The 15,375-nt window shown below is 38.2% G+C and overlaps 1 protein-coding gene across 3 annotated transcripts in view; it reads right to left on the reverse strand.

The window, feature by feature from the left end:
- KIFAP3 (kinesin associated protein 3) overlaps positions 1–15,375 on the reverse strand; it is a 135,933-nt gene that overhangs the window by 88,141 nt on the left and 32,417 nt on the right. For all 3 annotated transcript variants that reach the window (XM_066371467.1, XM_066371465.1, XM_066371466.1), the window contains exons 9-10: positions 15,011–15,189; positions 3,958–4,120 (exon numbers count right to left, since the gene is read on the reverse strand). In XM_066371467.1, the coding sequence (XP_066227564.1) occupies positions 3,958–4,120; positions 15,011–15,189 (342 nt within the window). The remainder of the gene's footprint in view (positions 1–3,957; positions 4,121–15,010; positions 15,190–15,375) is intronic.

The raw sequence follows: 15,375 nt of genomic DNA on the forward strand, positions 1-15,375 counted from the left end.
TACTGGGTATATACCCCAAAAACTCAGAAACATTGATATGTAAAGACACATGCAGCCCCATGTTCATTGCAGCATTGTTCACAGTGGCCAAGACACAAAACCAACCAAAAAACCCTTCAACAGAAGACTGGATAAAGAAGATGTGGCACATATACACTATGGAATACTACTCAGCCATAAGAAATGATGACATCGGATCATTTACAACAAAATGATCTTGGTAACATTATAAGGAGTGAAATCAGTAAATCAGAAAAAAACAAGAACTGCATGATTCCATACATTGGTGGGACATAAAAACGAGACTAAGAGACATGGACAAGAGTGTGGTGGTTACTGGGGGTGGGGGGGAGGGGGGGGGCGCGGGAGGGAAGGACGGAGAGAGGAAGCGGGAGGGGGAGGGGCACAAAGAAAACTAGATAGAGGGTGACGGAGGACAATCTGACTTTGGGTGATGGGTATGCAACAGAATTGAATGACAAGACAACCTGGACATGTTTTCTTTGAATATATGCACCCTGATTTATTGATGTCACCCCATTAACATTAATAAAAATTTATTTATAAAAAAAGAAAGATAATTTAAAGCTTTCAATCATAAAAAAAATTTCTGGATATCTATTGTTTGTAGTCTATGTATTTTTATAATTTCACATATGTATAACTTCTTAATATCTACTGCATTATCTCATTTAACCCTTCCCTATTAATATAACCAGTTTTTATCTACATACTGGATATGTGAGAAATGACATATGAGTTAAGTAATTTGCACAAAATATCACACAGCTAGTAACCGATGAAGTCAATATTCATAGTCATAGAGACTGGCTCCATAATTTCAGTTTTTAATCAATGTGCTCTGTGCTACCACAGTGGCTGGATATAGTATACCACATTTTTTGCTCCATAAAACACACTTTTCCCCCCCCAAAAGTGGAGGGGAAAATGCCTGTGTGTCTTATGGAGCAAGAAATACGGTATATGATAATATTTGCTATAATGTCTCAGGGTGTACTTTTTAGTTAACTCTGGAAACCCAGTTAAAATTCAGAAAAATTGAAAAAAGCCTGTCAGGATCAACAGGCAGTTTGCTCACCAATGTTCCAACTCAAAACCTTCCAAGCATTTGCCTATCCCCTTAAAGTAAGGCATGGACATGTGACTTGTTTTCACCAATGGAAATGCAAATGAAAACAATATTGATCACTTTAAGTGGGAACCTGTAAGAGAAATATGCAGTTCTCCATTTTCTTGCTCTACCAGCCTTTGTCCTGGACTGATGCTAACATGGACCAACACTTTCTACTCACTTGTAAGGGACATAGTATGTACAAGTAAGAAATAAACCACTGTCGTTGTTCAGGCTACTGACATCTTAGGGATAATAATCAGAGTCTTATCTTTCTAATACATTTAATAGATAGATTTTTCCTGGAAAGCGATGGATAAAAGGACCATTTTAGGGACATGATAAAATAAAGTTTACAACATGGTTATGTTCCAAAAGTTCACACTGAATCAGTACTTGGAAACTAGAACACTTTTTTCCACAGGCTCACCTTATCAAGTACCTACAGGAGGTTATTAAAACCTGTAATTTAAATAAAAAAGAGTACAAAACAATAGTGCCATGAGAATAATGAAATGAAATGAATGTGAACTGACTTGTGGACAGCAGGAAGGCCTTCACAGAAGCCAAGGCACTGTCCTCCAGTCTACACTAAGCCCCCCTCACTGTGGACAATGCCTCCCGCCCCTCGGCCAGGAAGACCAGGAAGACCAGGAAGACCAGGACAGACCCTCTGCTCAGGCGGTCATGGCTTGTGGGCGCAATGAAAGGGAAGAACTGAAGCAGGTTATTAAGCAAAAGATAGGAACTTAAAAAAAAAAAACTGCCTAAGTTAGAATGACTTGTGAGCAACAAAAGAGAAGGATATTTGTTAACAAAATATGAAATGAGCAACCTGTAATTTCCCCCAAATCTCTTAATTTGTATTTTATAAAAGTAGGTGACTGGACACTGAACAAACCAAATAAGACTATGAATTCCTTCAGGACAAGGACTGTAATTTTTTCATCTTCATACACTAAGAATCTGACCTAATATTTGATATATAATTCTGCTAGATTTATGATAAATGGAGAGTCACATATTAAATTCAGACACATAAATTTTACTTTTAAAGTTTTTTTGCTTCTTCACTAAATGTTTGCATTTGCTTTAGTTCCCCTAAAGCAATTTTTGAGAGTATTCCTCAAAAGAGTTTCTTCTAAAACGTATAATAAAAGTCCTGTGCAATTAACCAAATATTCTTGGACTAACAGACTAAAAGTTTTCCTATTCTGCCCTGGCTGGTTGGATCAGTGGTAGAGCATTGGCCTGGCATGTGGATGCCCTGGGTTCAATTTCTGGTCAGGGCACACATGAGAAGCGCCCATCTGCTTCTCTACCCCTCCCTGTCCCCCTTCTCTCTTTCTCTTCCCCTCCTGCAGCCATGGCTCGATTGGAGGAAGTTGGCCTTGGGTGCTGAGGATGGCTCCATGGCCTTGCCTCAGCAGCTAAAATAGCTTGGTTGCCAAACAATGGAGCAACGAACGGCCCCAGATGGGCAGAGCATCTCCCTGTAGGGGATTTTCCGGGTGGATCTCAGTGGGGGTGCATGTGGGAGTCTGTCTCTCTGACTCCCTGCTTCTCACTTAAGGGGGAAAAAAGTTTTCCTATTCTGAGAAAAAGAGTAAGAAATAAGTTAAAATTTATTTTCAAGGGGACTTGGAGAACTTGATTTTTTAATTATAGCCCTGCCTAGTCTACTTAATCATAGTAGTTTACTGCAGTAGTTAATAAATCCAACGTTGGCAGCAGATAGCTCTGAGTTTGAATTTGAGCTCTACTTTTTATCAGCTATGTAATCCTGAGTATAGACCTCAGATGGGCATTCCATCAGCAAATGCAACTAAAGCACTGAGTTAAATGACTGGCACAGTAAAAGTTCAATAAATGTTAATACTAGTATTACAAAGAAAATAATAATGATGTCAGTGAGAGACTGGATTCATAGATACTAGGTAGCAAAGAATAAACTTACTTTTAAACGACTGGGAACTGTTACGAAATATTTGACTAGGTGGAGAACACTACAAAACAAGAATGAAACTGCAGTACTGAAACAAAAAAACAGAGCCTTCAAAGAGAACTAAGAGTTTTCTTTCTGGCTAATAAAGGAAATGGCATTCCTGGTAGAAGGAGAAAGCGCATGAACAGGCACTGAACCATAAAAAGAGCTTGTTTAGGGAGCGGTGAGGGGCTTGGCCTGGACACAGTATGAAGTATGTGCTGGGGGGTAGCAGGTGCCTATAAAGAGAGGCAATGAACAGATCAAGAGCGTATCCTACTCTGAAGCAGCAGTATGTGACGGCACTGTAGATTAGCACTTGACTCCAGCCTTGGTATATATGTCTTGCTAACAGCTAAAAGAAAAGAATGCATTATAAACTAAATCCCCCAATGCAATATTTTCTAACTCATGCTATATAAAAAAGCCCTTTTCTCCTTAATGACAAGGAGGCTCACCAAATTTGTGTAGTTATCCGGAGTATTTTAAAAATATGGCGGTATGTAAGAACTTAAATGATATCTGCTTTTTTAAAAAAATGTTAAAGAGAAAATAATTATCCCTCTTGCCCCCCTCCCAGTAGTAACTGACAGTTTCACTCTGGCCTCACTTTCACATGAGTAAGTGAAGTCAGAGTAAACAATTTCTGTTCCAGAGCATTCTACGGCACCATGGGAATCCTGGCACGTGTCATTTATCATTCATCCAGTTATTTTTAAGTTTCCAATTAAAGAACACACAGAATAATTTTTGTTCAGCTCACTTTTCAACACACAGCTCAATTTTCCAGTGATGGTGAAAATTCTAAGCAACATTATCATTAATTTTTAATAAAGCATACCTAGGAGTGCAGTGAGTTTGGGAAGCAGTCCAACTTGTACCATCTTATTCCTCAGACCTGTGTCAAAGGACAGGTTTAGTAAAAGTCGGAGGGTGATGTTCAGCAGATCATCATGCTCACAAGGTACCATTTTTACCAGTTTTTCAACAATATCCATTTCCACCTATGTAAAATAATAATACAAGTGCAGTGAGGTTCTGTGGCACAATAAGACAAAAAAGATTACAAATAATTATTTTTTCATTGCACCCTAAATAATTATGTTAATCTGTATACTCATTTTAATCTACACACTTCTTTGAAATCAAACTTCTGAGGAGGAATACATATTCCCGTATCACATCTCTGTTCCCTCACATAACAGCATCAGCTGGAGGACAAACAGCACTAGGCCTTGAAGATAAACACTGAGCACCCTCTCCTAGGTGCCGGCCCTGTGCTAGAGCAAACAAGAGGTGGTCTTGGCTCTCAAGGATTCCAGTCTGAAAAGAGAGCAGGCAAAACACAATGCGATATAAATGGAACACACCGAGTGCTCTGGAAGCAACACGGAAGGAAGGACACGCTAAGCTACTTAGAAGAACAGAAAAGACTTCAGATTAGAAACAAAGTTCTTTCAAATGTGTAGTAATTTGCTGATTAAGAGAGAGAAAAAGAGGCCCTGGCCGGTTGGCTCAGTGGTAGAGCGTTGGCCTGGCGTGCGGAAGTCCTGGGTTCGATTCCTGGCCAGGGCACACAGGAGAGGCGCCCATCTGCTTCTCCATCCCTCCCCCTCTCCTTCCTCTCTGTCTCTCTCTTCCCCTCCCGCAGTCAAGGCTCCATTGGAGCAAAAGATGGCCCGGGCGCTGGGGATGGCTCCTTGGCCTCTGCCCCAGGTGCTAGAGTGGCTCTGGTCACGACAGAGCGACGCCCCGAATGGGCAGAGCATCGTCCCCTGGTGGGCGTGCCGGATGGATCCTGGTCGGGTGCATGCCGGAGTCTGTCTGACTGCCTCCCCGTTTCCAGCTTCAGACAAATACAAAAAAAAAAGAGAGAGAGAGAGAGAGAGAGAGAGAGAGAGAGAGAAAGCCAGTAGACAGGCACTTGGGCATAAAAGAATTTATCTGGAGACTGCTGTGCTTTGGTATGGCCACGGTATGAAGTACATGCTGGGGAGTGGCAGGGGCCCCCAAGGACTGATACTGGACAGATCACAGAAAGCTTTTACTGCTCTGTTAAGAATCTAGTATTTTTCTAAAGGCAGTAGAGTTCCTGGAATGATTTTAAGTTCGAAGGGTGATATGGTCAGACTAGTAATATAAATATATCACTACATATATACATATATTATATACATATATAAACACACAAAAAGACAGAAATGCATAAGGGGTACTCTATATGCAGAGATTGAAGGTAAGCACTGAAGAATATACTGCATTGCGATTAGGGTTTGAATCAAAGGAAGAACAGAAAGATTGAAGAGGAAAGAATAATTTGAGAGTTGTGTAAGCTGTAGTCACATGTGAATGAGAAATGAGGAAGCTGAAGGCGACTTTCAGGATGGTGGCTTGGCCAATGTGCTGAGGGTCCCTCGGGTTCAGCTGTTTGCCAGGAGGAGTCACAGGACTCAGCATATAGCCAGACTCATGACGATGATTTATTACAATAAAAGGGTGCAAAGTAGAATCAGAAAAAGGAAAAGGCACCTGGAGGCCCAGTCCAGAGGAAACCAGCTGTAAGCTCCCCAGAACCTGCTCCCGACAGAGGACTACAGACGCACTCCAGTGCTGACGTGAGACCGAGACTCTGTGCCCACGGCTCAGACTGGGGGCAGGTCACACAGGAACCCTCTGCCTCGCACCAACCAAAATTCCAGACCCCCAGAAGGAAAGCAGGTGCTTAAGCATAAACCTCATTGCTGTGCAAACAGTTCATGCACAATAACCAGCTTTAGGAGGTATGGAAAAATGGAAACACTCCAGAAATCCAAGTTCCGAAGTACCAGTCAGGGGCCAACCTCGTGAGAAGGCCAACCTAAGGAGGGCAGTCTCAGGCCCCTTTTCCACACACTCAACAAGGCAGATGTAGGAGCCATTAACTAGACTCTGTAAGTTGAAAACAGGTGTATGAGGAGGAGGAGGACAAAACTGATTTTAATTGTCATGTTTAATTTAATGCACTATTCCGTGGATCTTGGGAAATCTTATAAAACTCAGGAGAGAGCCTGGGCTATGAGTAATAGTTGAAACTCCAGGACAAGGATCAGAAAACTGGCGAGTAGGTCTAATCTAGCCTCACATCTCATTTATAAAGCCTAAGAGCTTAAGATAATTTTTGACTTTTACATTTTTAAATGGCTGAAAAAACTGAGAATATTTCATGATACGTAAAAATTATTTGAAACTCAAGTTGCAGTTTCCATAAATAAAATGTAACAGAAACAGAGACATGCTTATCTGTTTAGACTGCTGGGGCTGCCATCATGTTGCGACAGCAGCTGAGTATTTGTGACAGATCGTATGAGCCGCAGAGCCTAAAATATTGACTACCTGGCTGTTTACAGAAAATGTTCGTTGACTCCACAACTCTACAAGATTATAAAATTGTTTCAAGAGAGCTTGTTTTAGAGTGTGAAATCATGGAGAACAGAACTTATTTGGTAAAATAACCCTAGTACTCACATTTCTTAAGGTAGCAATCAGAAAACTTTGGTTATAAAAATATATCTTTGTTACAAAGCAATGGCTGAGAAGGAGAGAAATTCTATACAACTACCCTGGAGTCACTGGCTTGAGCATGGATTCACCAGCTTGAGCACAGGGTTACTGGCTTGAGTATGGGATCAGAGACATGACCCCATGGTTGCTGGCTTGAGCCCAAAGGTCTCTGGCTCGAGTCCAAGCTCACTGCCTTGAGCAAGGAGTCACTGGCACAGCTGGAGCCTCCTGGTCAAGGCACATATGAGAAAGCAATCATCGAATATCTACGGCAGTGGTCGGCAAACTGTGGCTCGCGAGCCACATGCAGCTCTTTGGCCCCTTGAGTATGGCTCTTCCACAAAATACCACGTGCTATCTCTATAAGAAATGTACCTACCTATATACAATGTGTCCGTAAAGTCATGGTGCACTTTTGACCGGTCACAGGAAAGCAACAAAAGACAATAGAAATGTGAAATCTGCACCAAATAAAAGGAAAACCTTCCCAGTTTCTGTAGGATGATGTGGCAGCATGTGCGCATGTGCAGATGATGACATAACACCGTGTATACAGCAGAGTAGCCCACGGCCATGCCAGTCGAGATGTGGACGGTACAAAGGAATGTTCAGTGTGTTCTGGCTCGCTAAATTCGAATTCGTGACCAAAGTGCAACGTGAATATCGGCATGTTTATAATGAAGTGCCACTACATAGGAATAACATTACTCAGTGGGATAAGCAGTTGAAGGAAACTGGCAGTTTGTTGGAGAAACCCCGTTCTGGTAGGCCATCAGTGACAAGTCTGTAGAGGCTATATGGGATAGCTACCTAAGGAGCCCTAAAAAATCTATGTGTGAGACCACATCGAACTGCACTGAATAGGTATGAAACTGGGAGAGTTTTCTTTTTATTTGGTGCAGATTTCACATTTCTATTGTCTTTTGTTGCTTTCCTGTGACCGGTCAAAAGTGCACCATGACTTTATGGACACACTATAGTTTAAGTTTAAAAAATGTGGCTCTCAAAAGAAATTTCAATCATTGAACTAATTTGGCTCTGTTGACTAATGAGTTTTCCGACCAAGGAACTAAGGCATGCAACTATCAACTATGAGCTGATGTCTCTTATCTCTCTCCCTTCCGTCTGTCTGTCCCTGACTCTCTCTTGCTTAAAAAAAAAAAAAGCATTTATTTACACCACCTTTTCCATGTCTTTATTGCCATCATTCATTGACCTTGTAGATATTGTATTAATAACTGAGCTACAGATATACTTTTATCTTTTCATTCCATACAAGAGAGTAGTCATAAAATTTTTAAATGCTAAATTGACCAAACAACAATTTTACCTTCAGACCTCTATCTATTCTCCATGCCCACACTGCTGTTTTATCTGAGAGCTCTTCATTACAAAGTACAAGTTTATCTACAAGGACTCTCTAATTTGAATTTCCCTTTCTCCTAGTTTAGTCTGAGCAACAAGTTGAGTGAATCATTTGTTTGTTAACTTCCTACAATAATTTCTGCCAAGGCCAGTGACAGATATTTGTCACATCGATACAAAACTGTGGCTCTGTCACTAGATTCATTATTACAGTGAATAAATTCTTTTATAGATTAACTTATTTATTCATTCAAAAATACTTCTTAACTAAGCCCTGGATATATAATGGTGAACCAGAAAAAAATGGTTCCTGACTTCATGGAGCTTATATACTAGAGCAGGAGTCCCCAAACTACTGCCCGTGGGCCACATGCAGCCCCCTGAAGCCATTTATCCGGTCCCGCCGCACTTCTGGAAGGGGCACCTCTTTCACTGGTGGTCAGTGAGAGGAGCACATTGACCATCTCATTAGCCAAAAGCAGGCCCATAGTTCCCATTGAAATACTGGTCAGTTTGTTGATTTAAATTTACTTGTTCTTTATTTTAAATATTGTATTTGTTCCCGTTTTGTTTTTTTACTTTAAAATAAGATATGTGCAGTGTACACAGGTATTTGTTCATAGTTATTTTTATAGTCCGGCCCTCCAATAGTCTGAGGGACAGTGAGCTGGCCCCCTGTGTAAAAAGTTTGGGGACCCCTGTATTAGAGGGAATGAAATACAGTTAAAAAAAACCCCAGCAACCACAATTATATAGTTATTTAACTTTAATTGTATAACTAGTATATGTGAGATAAAAACAGAGTACCATGAAAAAATATAAAGACTGAATGTGATATAATCTCAGTGTGAGGAGTTGTCAAGGAAGGCTTCCCTGAGTAAAAATAATCTCCCAGATGAACAGAAGTTATCTGAGGAATATCAAGCTAGAATTCTGTACTCACTGAAAATATCTTCCAAAAATCAAACATGAAATCAAAAGCTGGTTCTCCAAAAATATCAACAATACTGATAACCCACTAAACCAGTGGTTCTCAACCTGTGGGTCGCAACCCCGGTGGGGTCGCCTAAAGCCATCGGAAAATACATAATGCATATCAGGTATTTACATTCCGAATCATAACTGTAGCAAAATTACAGTTATGAAGTAGCCACCAAAATTATTTTTTGGTTTGGGGTCACTGCAACATGAGGAACTGTATTGCGGGGTCACGGCATTAGAAAGGTTGAGAACCACTGCACTAAACTATTTTATTTATTTTATTATTTTATTTTTTATGTGCCTTGACTGCGCGCCTTCAGCAGACCAAGTAACCCCTTGCTCGAGCCAGGGACGTTGGGCTCAAGCTGGTGAGCTTTTGCTCAAACCAGATGAGCCCTCGCTCAAGCTGGCGACCTCGGGGTCTCAAACCTGGGTCTTCTGCATCCCAGTCCGATGCTCTATCCACTGCGCCACCGCCTGGTCAGGCCCCACTAAACTATTTTTTTTTCTTTTTTTTTTTTTTTTTTTCCATTTTTTCTGAAGCTGGAAACAGGGAGAGACAGTCAGACAGACTCCCGCATGCGCCCGACCGGGATCCACCCGGCACGCCCACCAGGGGCGACGCTCTGCCCACCAGGGGGCGATGCTCTGCCCATCCTGGGCGTCGCCATGTTGCGACCAGAGCCACTCTAGCGCCTGGGGCAGAGGCCACAGAGCCATCCCCAGCGCCTGGGCCATCTTTGCTCCAATGGAGCCTTGGGTGCGGGAGGGGAAGAGAGAGACAGAGAGGGAAAGTGCGGCGGAGGGGTGGAGAAGCAAATGGGCGCTTCTCCTGTGTGCCCTGGCCGGGAATCGAACCCGGGTCCTCCGCACGCTAGGCCGACGCTCTACCGCTGAGCCAACCGGCCAGGGCGCCCCACTAAATTATTTTAAAAGAGAGAGAACAAATTACCAGTACCACTAATGAAACAGGGAAAACCACTTCAGACCTTTGGATTTTAATGACATAAGAAAAAATTTGAAAAAAAATTTTCCTTTTTAGAGAGGCAGGGAGAGAGACAGGAACACCAAACTGTTCCTGTATGTGCCCTGACCGGGTAATCAACCTCCATGCTCCAAGACAATGGATGCTCCAACCAAGCTAACTGCTAGGGCTTAATTTTTATCAATTTTTAGAGAGACAGAGAGAGGAAGGGAAGCATTCATTTGTTGTTCCACTTGGTCGTGAATTCTTTGGTTGCTTCCTGTGTGTTCCCTGACCAAGGATCGAACCCACAACCTTGTCATTTCAGGATGATGCTCTTACCTGACTGAGCCAATCAGCTAGGGCCCCAAAGTTTGAAAAATTTTATGCTCATACATTTTATAATATAGATAAAATGAATAAATTCCTTGAAAAATACAAACTACAAAGCTACCACTCAAACAGAAATAGGTAACCTAAATAGTCTTATAAGTATTAAAGAAATTCAGAGAAAGAAAACTCCAGGCCTCAGATGATTTTTTCACTGGTGAATTCTGTTAAACATTTAAGTAGAAATAATACTAATTCTAAACAAACCCTTCCAGAAAAATTGAACAGAAAATGCTTCCCAACTTATTCTGAGGCCACAGTTACCCTAACAGCAAAACCAGATCAAGACATAAGAAAGAAAAGTATAAGCTAGTAATCCCTCATAAACATAGATACAAAGTCCTTCACAATGTATTACCTAATCAAATATAGCAATATATGAAAACACTATGTATTATGATCAAGTGGTGTATATCCCCTGATTGTGACTGGTTCAGCATGTGAAAGTCAATCAGTGCAATTCTCTATATCAACAGTCTAAAGAAGAAAAACCATATGAACATTTTAATCAATGCAGAAAAGGCATTTGACAAATGCCAACATCATTCATAATGAAAAGTCTCAACAAACAGAAACAGAACAGAACTTAAACTGATAGAGTATCTACAAAAAAACCTAGATAACATTATACATACTTAGTAGTAAAAGGTACTGCTTTTCTCCTAAGATCAGTAACAAGGCCAGAAAGCCCACTCACAGAATTCCTTTTTAATATCATACTAAAGAGCCCCTCTCCAGTACAACAAGGGGGAAAAAAGGTATGGAAATAAGAATGAAACAAATAGAACTTTCTATTTATAAAGAACATAATTTTCTACTTAGAATATCCCCAAGAACCTACAAAGAGCCACTACAACTAAAAAGTGAATTTAGCAAGGGCACAGAGTCAATACACAAAAATCAACTGTATTTCTATAGCCTATCAATCACAACAGATGCTAACCTCACTTAAAGTGGTGATCATTTTGTAATGTATATAAATATTGAACTTCTATGATGTACACCCAAAATAAGTAGGATATTATATATCAGTTATACTTCAATAAAAAAATGAACAATGGCAAATTAACAATTTCTTTTATAAAAACTACAACTTATAATGCTAAAAATCTTTAGGCATAGATCTAACAAAGTATGAAAATATATATGCTAAAAACTAAAATAATGGAAGAAATCAAGGAAAACCTAAACAAATGGAGAGCTGTACCATGTTCATGGATTGCCAAAATCCAATATGGTTAATATGCTGAATACTGTCAATAGACTCAATGCAATCCCAATAAAAATTTTAGGAATTTTTTTTTTTTTTTTAAGAAATAGACTGGTTGATTCTAAATGGGTATGGAAAAGTAAAGAATCTGAAATAGCTAGAATCCTTTTTTTTTAAAAAAGGAGTAACAACATTTGAAGCCTTATTCTACCTGATTTCAAAACTTACGATAAAGCTATAGTAATCAAGATAAGGATGTGCTGGTGAAAGCACAGACACATGGATTAATGGAATAGAACAGAGTCCAAAAATAGAACCACACATATAGCCAATTGATTCTCAACACCGATACAAAGGCAATTTCAATATAATATAAAGGCAATTCAGTGGAGACAGAATAGTGTTTTCAAGAAATGGTGCTGAAACAACTGGATATTCATCTCAAAACATGACTCAATGATTACCTTGCATTATATGCAAAATTAACTAAAAATGGACGGATCACAGACTAAACAAGAGAACAATCCAAACCCCATCAAACTGCTTGAAGAGAACATACAAAGAAATCTTTGAAACCTAAGTTAGGTAAAGGTTTGTTAAATACAACCCATTAAAAAATTCTTTGATATACCAGACTTCAAAACAATTAAAACCTTCTGCTCTCTTCATAGGAGAATGAAAAGACAAACTACAAAGAAGAAAATATCTGCAAAACCTACAACTGATAAATATTCAAAATATAAAAACTCTCAAGATTTAATAAGAAAATAAGCAACCCAAAGAATGTATATCCTGTTATTACTCTTAAAATCATATTGTAATCTGACATATTACCTTTTTGTTATACTGTATTAATATTATAAAATATAAAAACTCAATTTATATTAGTAATTAAAATATTTTTTTTAAGTAAACTAAATTTCCTTTAAAATATATAACTCTAAAAAGCAAGGTCAGGGTTAGTTCACATCAACAGTAAAATGAACACATTATTTAAATAAATAACACAACCTCACAAATAGATCAGCTATCCCACCCCGCCACCCCTTTTAAATAAAATTGCCACAGGCTTCATCTGTTACTAATTATATTAAGTAATATTTTTCTTTTGAAAAAGCAACAGTACATACTGGTGTTATAAAAAAGTTAATAATAAAGTAACCTGGAGAGTTGTTTTTTAATTAATTTGTATTTCCACTGCAGAGAATAAAATGTAAAATTGTCAGGTAGTACAATTATAGTTAACCACTAGACACAGCCTTGTAATCATGGCTCTTGCGTTTATAAAAGCCCAATCCCAAAGGCAAAACTTAGCTATTGTCTCAACATGCAATGCTCTCTCAATTCTATATCTATAAAATGGGTGTGTAGTTAATTAATACTTTTATTAAACATTCTATGTAAAGTGTCAACTTATTAACAATATACCAGTAAATTTATTTCAGCCTTTAAGTAATTCCTTAGTGTTTCTGGCAGCCATTTAAACATTGCTTATATTTAATCTTGCTAAAAATGTTCTTTTTAACAAACAATATAAAATAAAGAAAAATTTTTTGCCCTGGAAGCAGAGAAAGGAAGTAGGAAGCTTAATACCTAGAGAGCTTTCTTTGAGCAAATTGTTAACCTCTCTGATTTTCTGCTACTTCAGCTGCAAAATTAGGAGGTAATTCCCTACATCTAAACATGGATGTGAGGCCCACTCAGAAGTTAAGAATTCTGACTCTATACATCCTTACATAAAATGCATTTCTTCCACAATAAAAGATGAAGGCATACCATCTACAGTAAAAATACAGTTTATCGTTTTTATGCATGAATTACCTTTCTGAACCTCCATTTTTCCTCCTTAATAAAAAATGAGGTTTGATGAGACAATTTATATTCTGAATCTATAATCTTACCAGAAAATAATTTTAATAATATTGAGATAATTTTGATAGCATAAATATAAGTGTATTAAATTCAAATCTAATTAATACATAGTAGACACAAGCTGATGATAAATCAGTTTAAATTTTGTGAACAAACAACATACTACTAAAGGTGAACTTAATCTAAATACATAAATGGAAGGCTATACTTAAAGCAAGGGGAAGAAACTAGTTAGCCACATTCTAATTATCAGGAGTTTATATATCACCATGTCATCATATTCTTCCTAAATTTGATAACTAAATTAAAAAAAAAAATTTTTGATTAGTAACTTAAGTTACTTACTTAATCTCAAGTAAGCTTAATCTTAAAACGGTATCAGCATACAGTGATCACCAATAATTACATACTAATGATAAATATGACAGATACTAAACATCTGTGGGTAAAATAAAATGTCATGTATTTTAAGTATCAGAATTGAAGGCATTTATTAAAGCTGATAAATCGGTCTTAGGTTTTCAAAGAGCATACTGTGTCATTTAATAAACATAAGCTACTTTCTATTTCATTTAATTTTAAAGCAGAAAGAGTAGAAAGAAATACTGTCTGTTTAGACTATCTGAAGGAAAATCCATTTGTATCAATAACACACAGTGAAATAATGACCTGTATCAGCACATAGTTCTAAAATGGTCCTCAGTGGAGTTAAGACCAATGAGCCAGTAATTGCATTTCTAGGAATAACTAGAAAATAACTAGAAATATAGGCAAAGATACACGTATAAATGTGTCCACTCAAGTGTTATTGATAATTGCTAAACAATTTAAATATTTGAAAACTAGGTAAGGTCATCATGTAATCTGTTTAATATAACATTGTTCTAACTAAGACTTTTTAATGACATGGAAAAGGCAGGTCATTTTTATTCTATCTTTATATATTTCTGTATTATGTATATTTTTCAGAATGGGAAATAGTATACAACTAACGCAAGTGTCTGCAGGATCACTGCATCAACACAATGTAAGACCGCAAGTCGCAGCCTCCTGCCGGAGTTCCTACAAGACGTGAAGAGGGTGGGAGGAAGGAGCATGCTCTGAGGGCCCGACAGCGGCGACGTGGGGAGGGGAAGCAGGGAGACCTGAGAAGCAGAATCCATAGCCTGTGTCCACCAGCGGGAACGGGAGGAGAGAAAGAAGAGATGGGGCTACCCTGAAATTCCACACACAGATAATCAGAAATGCAGGAGGGAAAAATACTTGAAGGGAATGTAATATCAGGCCAGATGACTCTGAAGCACAATCTTAAGTTTAAATTATTTTCTGTATATTATGTCTAATATGAAAATAGTATTAGAAAAAGATTTTTATCTTTTTCGATCAGCTTCAATTATCTGGAGTACTAAGGACGATGAAATATGATATTTCCTAATAAAGCCATTTAAGGGAGTTATTGCTATTGTAAAATTTTCATTCAGAATTATCTCAGTAGGGGAGTAATGTCATTACTTTTTATCAAAATATTCCAACTTGAAAATGACAAATATAAACTATTTCAATGTAAGTTACCATATCATTTTTATTCTCCATAAAAATGCTGAGTTTCTTCAAGAATGACACAACTAGAATAAGCAGCTCAAAGTTGTCCCGGTCAAGAGCCTTCACCAGCATGTGAACTATGTTCTTGTTCCTCATCTTCAGTTCTGTACGTGTGTCCTCAGCAAGATTCAAAAGCAAATAAAGAGCAACTAGAAAAGTAAAACAGATGAGAATTAAAAGATCGGCATAGTGAATTAATAATTTAATAAATCATTTTTACTCACCAAAGTAACAGACATAATTCTTAAAAGAAAATAATTATTTAAAAAAATTTAGTTATTAATTTATTCATTAGAAAACATTTACTACTATTGAGTGATATGTTATATAAAACA

Source organism: Saccopteryx leptura, chromosome 2 (assembly GCF_036850995.1).
Source record: "Saccopteryx leptura isolate mSacLep1 chromosome 2, mSacLep1_pri_phased_curated, whole genome shotgun sequence".
Classification (NCBI taxonomy): Eukaryota; Metazoa; Chordata; class Mammalia; order Chiroptera; family Emballonuridae; genus Saccopteryx; species Saccopteryx leptura.